Source organism: Macadamia integrifolia, chromosome 2 (genome assembly GCF_013358625.1).
Source record: "Macadamia integrifolia cultivar HAES 741 chromosome 2, SCU_Mint_v3, whole genome shotgun sequence".
NCBI classification, from domain to species: domain Eukaryota; kingdom Viridiplantae; phylum Streptophyta; class Magnoliopsida; order Proteales; family Proteaceae; genus Macadamia; species Macadamia integrifolia.
In genome coordinates this window covers 27,277,403-27,284,798 of record NC_056558.1, presented here as the reverse complement: position 1 = coordinate 27,284,798, position 7,396 = coordinate 27,277,403, and the positions used below count along the sequence as shown (strand labels likewise).

General features: G+C 39.0%; 1 protein-coding gene across 3 annotated transcripts in view; it reads right to left on the bottom strand.

Annotated features, from left to right (window-relative positions):
- The window catches only part of LOC122062314 (mediator of RNA polymerase II transcription subunit 6), a 16,944-nt gene extending 11,408 nt beyond the window's left edge, over positions 1-5,536 (bottom strand). For 2 of the 3 annotated variants that reach the window (XM_042625915.1, XM_042625916.1), the window contains exons 1-3: positions 5,171-5,536; positions 2,267-2,441; positions 1,308-1,377 (exon numbers count right to left, since the gene is read on the bottom strand). In XM_042625915.1, the coding sequence (XP_042481849.1) occupies positions 1,308-1,377; positions 2,267-2,441; positions 5,171-5,427 (502 nt within the window). In that variant the 5' untranslated portion in view covers positions 5,428-5,536. The remainder of the gene's footprint in view (positions 1-1,307; positions 1,378-2,266; positions 2,442-5,170) is intronic. The other variant, XM_042625920.1, reaches the window with a different exon arrangement.
- Positions 5,537-7,396: the final 1,860 nt, after the last annotated feature.

Sequence of the window (7,396 nt, the reverse complement as noted above, 5' to 3'; positions counted from 1 at the left end):
AAAAAAAAAAAAAAAAAAAAATCAATGTTAGGAAGGAACAACTACATTCGAGTTAAATGGAGCATATCAGATTTTTGGCCAGGAGGAAAGTCGCAAGGACAAACACAACAGCCTTTAGAAGAACAAATTTCCTTGGTATTTGCTTCATTCAAAATCAGTGTGTACCAAATATCATCCCCAGCACAACCCAAGCCTTGACAGTCTTCGGCCTAGAACAATAAGTTATAATTCTTCCGTAGTGGTTGCAAAGCATACCAAAAAAACTAACGAGAAAAGGTTTGAGAACTTGGGTCACTCCCCTTTCGCAGGCATCCTCCAACTTGTGCTTTCCTTTCTGACACAATGTGTAAATTGAATTGGTTGCTTCAAGATTTAGTAGTATATTTCATGCAAGTAGTTCAACTGCTCTTTACTGCAATAACTGAACGGAAAGCTCAACATTTTTTATAACATGATCTCAATTAGATTATTAGACTCTGTATCACTAGTCCTGGGCAGCAATGGATCAAACTGTTTTGGCATTTCACTTAGTAGAAACTACATACCCAAGATCCATAACGAATATTAAGTGGGATAAGATACACCAACCCAAACCTGGGAAAATAATGGATCAAATGAGGTTTCTACAAAGGGCTAGTCAGGTTAGCCCACAATTCTTATAAACATAAAGAAAGCTTTGGCTTCCAATGGGGACAAATGCACAAAAGAAGAAGAAAGAGCTATTAGCAAGTAAAATACAGATCTACGACTCATCAAGGAAGAGAAGCAGCCAAACATAACTGGAATATTACTACCAGAAAGCCCCAAGACACTAGAAAATTTGAAACAATGAGAAAGTTATAAGATTGTATTTTGATGCCACGTAAGAATCAACAAGCTAAAATTGTCTCTATTTTTTAATTTTAAATTCATTAAAAACATTCAAGGGCCCCAAGGGATGCTTCTAGATATCTGTAAGTGTATTCTTTCTCACTCATACATGGACATTAAATTAAATACCAATCATGGGGCACCCTTTCAATTTTTTGTTTTCTATCATCTTTTTTTTTGTCCCCTTTTTTTTTGGGGGGGTGGGGGGGTGTTTGTAGAGGGGGAGGGTATGGGTCTACTTTATCTAATGATGGCTAGTAGAGATCACACAAAATGTCTCCCTTGCAAAGAAAATAGATGTAGCAATACTAATACCAAATCAAGAAGAAATAACCACTCTTTCTTCAGAAGGAAGAATGGCAAGAAGCATTACCAAATAATAACTTTGGGGGGGAGGGGGTAAACGAGAAAGAAATTAAGAAGTTGCAGATGGATACCATATCCAATCTTCTCCAACTTTGAGGCAGCAGTGGTGAATGCCTTTGATATATGATAAAGAGCCCGTCCCTGAAACACGGATATGTGAAAAAGATGAAAACAGTGACTCAATACATTAAAATCAAGTTATGTCAGTTTAACAGCAGTAAAAACGAGAAAAATGACAAGGAGACACTGAGGTACCCAATCAACAGCAGCGTTTCAATGTGATCTATCAGAATGACATACACATTTGATATGAGCCTACAACACTAAACTGCAGCAACATGATTTGCAATCTGTAACAAAATTCCAGCTCCAAAATTGAAGTACAAAGAGAAACAGCATACATAGAAGCTGTAACATCTATTTTCCTCTTCTAATAAGGCCCAACTTTTAGTATTGGGGTTTGAAAAGTATACCAAGACCGAATAAACACTAAAATAGATTAATCTTGCTTCAAAATATAATGACCAAAGAGGGTATGAGATTGAAATGAAGAAGAGCTTATTGAACCAAGATTTAGAAAACATATATATAAAGTGAACACTTGGAGTGGAATGTTGGGCAGTCTTTTTTTTCGAATGAAAGAATGTTGGGCAGTCAAGAAGAGTAATATAGATAAATTGGGTGTAGCAGAGATGAGAATGCTGAGATGGATGTGCAGCAAAACTAGGAGAGATAGAGTAGGGAATGATTGTATCAAAGTTGATCTTGGAGTTGCCCCGATCCAGGACAAGCTCCGTGAAAGCTGTTTGAGGTTTGGCCATGTTCAAAGGAGACCCATGGAGCTACAATGTCAGTCCCACTTGAAGATTGACTGCTTTCTGGAGGATCCACTTGAAGGGAACCTTCCTCTTTGGATCAGATGGCAAACCATAACTTGTGTGCAATCAATAATCTCATGGTAGACTTGCATCATTATTTACATCAATGGGCATCATAAGATATTAACTCTTAATCTTAATAGATGACTTACAATGCGAGCTGCAAAGACATTGCAAAGCTGTGGTGCTTGGTAAATCGAACCATCCAGGACATAGTAAGTAAGCATGGGTGTGACTTTCTCGGGACTATCTCTCTTTTGCTTTCTAATAACAAAGAGGTGTGGCTCCATTACCTCACTCAGCATGTATTCAGTGCCTGTCATTTTCCTGTAGAAAAAACAGAGGCATTATGTGTTGCAATCAGTAAGTAGGCATCAGCAGCTGATCCGCCAAACCACATTGGAAAAGGTAGGTTCAGGTTCTACAGTCTCTTGGTGAGGTCTTGTAAATTAACCTCGAGTGTCTACCCTAAAAGAAGGTCGTTGTACTTGTTCTGGAGTTTGGCTAACCCCTTTTAAAAAAATTCTTCATGTTCTCTTTCATTATCTGTTTGTAGTATCAAGGAACATGAAGCCCTTCGTGAAATTCTGGGCAGAATGCCTGAAACATTTATTCTAGTTTTCCCTGATGAAGAAAACTGAATTTCTAGCTGTCCATCTGGATACTCTATGATTTGTTCCACCCTTATTAAATGCCATGGAGGGACCTCTGTTTGTAAGTTCCACCTTTCAGGTAGGGTAATATTTCCCAAGGCACTGTTTTTTGGGACTATGAGATATGGCTTTCCCACATTGGTCTGGATAAGTCCTCTAGTATTCAACATATTCTGTATAATATGTCGATGTTAGGCAACCCAGGGTCCATATCAAGCCCTAGTCTTTAAATTCACAATTAGAACCTTTAGGATAATGGGTCTGTAAGAGCTACCGAAAAATTAGAGTAGCAATTGAAGTAGATAGGTCCCTCACAGAGGCTAGACTCAACTATCCCTAATAAGGAATCAACAAACTTTCTATGTCAAAAGTCTCAGACACAAAACAAAACAGATTATTAACCTTGTTCTACTTAATGGTTTAACAGCTACTTGGATTAAGCTGACAAGCACATAATTATTATTTTTACTTTTAGCTCATCGATCATAGATTTGGATAATAATTGGAACTTATCATGAGTCTCCATTACTGATATAGTTTTTTTTCAACAGTTTTTGTCACATAATCACTTTCCAATTCAAATGTTCCCTTCTAATAAACATCATATACATTGACCTTAGGAACCCACTAAAGCAAACGATCACAAAGAAATCCCCTTGGACCAAAGGCCCAACACATATGTAGCCCAACCAAGGCATCTTTCCACTAAAATAAGCACACTTCTGTGATTTACATCCGTTATTTTATTTTATTTTATTTTTTTAACTTTGTTGGAGTCTTTTTATTCCAAGAGCTCAAAACTTCATTCTCTTTTTCCCACTCCAGAGGAAAGATCAATGGAGATTCTATCATAAAAGGGAGGCAACACACCCATCAGAAAGAAATTAACAAAATATGCATAAAGCTGATCCACCACCCACTCAAAAATTAAGAACGACCAACTAGTCTTGTACTCATCCCATATACTATTCTTAAAATTTACCATTTTCTTACAAAGCTCTACAGTTCTCAAGATTACCCATCTATTTTCTCTGCCATGTTCTTTGATCCTTCAAAATTCTAGTTCCTCTCCTTTCTTTACAGTTGATGCTGAACTTCTAGATGAGACGATCAAGTTGGGGAACTCTCTGGGGCTCACAAATCTGACTGAATCTGCACAGGAGCTCCCAAAGTAGGCAGAGAACAAGCAGGCAAGAAATATGTTAGTGAACCTCCTGTTCGCACTGACTGAACCTATTTGGGATTTGCACCCTCTAGAGTCCAGAAACATTTATGATGCAGTGGCATTATCATGCTGGACCAACACGACCTGATCTGGAAACCCAAACCAATGAAAAACCAGCCCAAACAGGTTTTTGGACCAACAAGGGTTGGTAGGAGATAACATTATAGTATTGTATTATATTATGTTTTATTTTTGGGGTAGATTACAAACGATATAGTTTCCCTTCTTTTTTACGTTTCCTAGATGGAACCAGTTTCTATTTCCTGTTCCTCTTTTGGGTTGGAGTTTTATTTTACATATAGGCATGTAATCTATACGATAAGAAGAGATTGGATGAATTGAATTTAGTTGGAGTTGCTTTGCTGTAGGCCTGTAGCATGGAACTAGGGTCTTTGAACCCAGATTGCATCAATTTAACTCACAAAGTTGCTAGTTTTCATAGAGAAGTTAACGATGTTCTTTTTTTTTTTTTGGGGGGGGGGTGAGGTTTGAGGATTCCAAACTGGCTGGTTTTGTCAATTGTATAAACTCACACAGGCTGAACCACTTGGGATTTGCCATCATCTATCTATAGTCCAGAAACATTTAGTTCATAAAGTAGCTAGTTCTAATAAGAGAGCTAAAGGTGCTAGATTATGGTGCTGAAGATTCCAAACTGGCAGTTTTATAAATCGTATATTTTTCCCTTTTTTTTTATTATGATTTTTTTTATGAATGATTTTCTTGAGCGGGAAAACAAAAATTCCAGATCACATATAGCAGAATCCTTCAGGTTTATCTTAGGTATCCCCTTTCTTTTAGATAGGTTTACATAAAAGTACCAAATTTGCTAGAATGTCCAGGGAGTAAAAATAATTTGGCTCATTAAGTGGCTGAATCAGCTCATATCAAGCTAAATTCCACAAGTATTGTGGCAAAAGGCAAAGAAAATAGATTTATTTGCATGATTAATCAGATAAGTGAAGCCCAAAGGGCTGAATTAGTTCATTTCAAGCTAATTCCATAGTGCTGTGGCAATGGAAAATCAAATAGATAATGGTTGCATGATAAACCTAGTAAAAAGATGGAAAACGAAAGTCTCACAGAAAAAAACCAAATGTTAATGCTTGAAGAATTTTCTTCCTCAACTGAATTACAGCAATCAAAAGTATGACAAAGAAAGAATATGGTGATCTTACGAGAGGTTGGGGATATCAAGTGGGTGTATGGCACGCATCCGCAACTGTTCATTGTTACAGCTCCAATCGTAAAAAGGCGATAATGCAAAGTAATCAAACACGAGATTTCGATCGAGAGGGTATGTATTCAACCACAACTGATCCCTGAAACAGATTCCGGTCATGTCCGTCCCCGGAGGTGGTGGTGGCTGCTGGTTCCCATCCAAATTAGGGTTTCCGGGCATTGGATTTTGAGGTATCAACGGTGTTGCTGCCATCTCTCTCTCTCTCTCTCTCGCTCTAGTGACTGATGACAAGTAAGAAAGCGATTAGCAGACCATCAACAGTGAAAAATGTCCACCAATTTCATCATAAACAGAAGTGGAAGACTACAATCTCTCTCATAAGTGCCCGAAGACGGAGTAGAATCGGCACGAATCTACATGAATCAGCGGGTCAGGCACGGCCGATTCTGAGCCGGTTCCCGATTTTCAAGAAATTTCCCATTAGAAGCAACTAGAACAACAACAATTTTAGCCTTATCCTAACTTAATGCGGTCTACCAAAAAAAAAAATCCTAGCTTAATGTAGTCTGCTATAAGGATCCATTCAAAACAAAATAGGAAAAAAAAAAAAATCCAAACATTAGAGATATAAAGAAGAGAGGAGAGATGAGAGATGAAGAGGCATAGCCCAACAAGTCATGAGAATCATAGCTACATGGGGTCAGCTACATGAATCTTTGGGCTCTAGTAGGCTTTATCCAACGTCATATTTGGGACAAAATCGAGACTATGTATGTCATTACTCATCCTCGATTCCGTCGGTGGCTGTCCAAGACCCTTAAGTTCCCTTATATGGCCTCCCCTTCCAAATATATATTTGGGATTTTCGGTGAACTTTTCTCTAAACAAGAAGCAACTTTTCATGGATATCAAAGACCGCTCCTTGGGTCGTATTGGGGATTGGAAAAGTCAGCTTTTCTCTCACTCTGGGCGTGGAATTCTCATAGAGTTGGTGGCCTCCGCCACCCTACCTATGCGGTTCCCATTTTAAAATTCCAGCTTCTATTCACAATGATTTAAAGAAAGCTTCATCATCTCTTCTTTTTTTTTTTTGGGGGGGGGGGGGGGGACAACAAGATATTGAGTAGTGTATACATTGGATCTCTTGGGAAGGACAAAAGTGGTCTGGTTTTTGAGATTCAAAGCTTCATAACAAAGCCTCTTGGCTCGTGTTTCTTGGAAGCTCTGGTCAGATCCCCACTCTCTTTGGGCCAAGTTTATGAAGGCTATCTATTTCCCTCGATCCTCTATTCTTGAAGCCGGTGTTGGCTCCCCCCCCTCTTGAGGTTGGCGTAGTATTATGCGGCTAAACGCAGTTTGTGCTAGATGTGGTGATGTTTTTTAGACGCCCCTTCATGTCCTTGTCTCCCACCCTTTCGCCAATGTAGTTTGGTTTGGTTCTGCTGTCAATTTGAGCTGATGTGGTTCCTCCCAACTGTTTGGATGGCTAGATTGAATCTTGAAAAAGTCTGCCCACATCTTCCTAGGCCCAGGCTAAGTTGGTTGATGGCATCACCCCCTTCTTACGCTGGCAAATTTGGAAGGTGTGAAATGCTTTTGTTCACAATAGGTGGTGTTTTCCCCTGAGGAGGTTATTCATAAGGCTCAGACCTCGTTTGATGACTTCTTTCAAGGCACAACAGCCCACTTAGCCAAGTTCAGCATCCATCTCCTCAAAGTCATGATGTCTGGTCTTGCCTCCCCTCAGGTACGACTAAGATCAACTCTGATGTAGCTATCTTTAAAAGTCATCAGAAGATTGGGATTGGTTTTGTGGCTAGAGGTCCTTTTGGGAAGGTTTTGGTTGCAATCTCTAAGTCTATCTTATTTTCCTCTCCCTTGATTGCTAAGTCAATAGCTCTCCGGTCAGCGATGCTTTGAATTGCCTCTGAAGGTTGGCCCTCAATGATCTTCCAAAGTGTTTCTCAATAGCTCAGCTCGTTTATCAACTCTAAAAGCTTCAATGCTGATATTTGTTCAGTTGTGGACGACATCATCTTCCTTGCTTTTTTTTTTTTTTGTTTGAGTGCAACTTCTGTTTCAACCGCTGTGAAACAAACATTATTGCTCACTCCCTTTGTCATAGGGCACTCTCTTCCTCCATTGTAATTGAGTTTCCTTGTAATGACCTTGACTCATTTCTATTTTAAGCAGGGAGGCTACTACTGTAACTGAATATCCC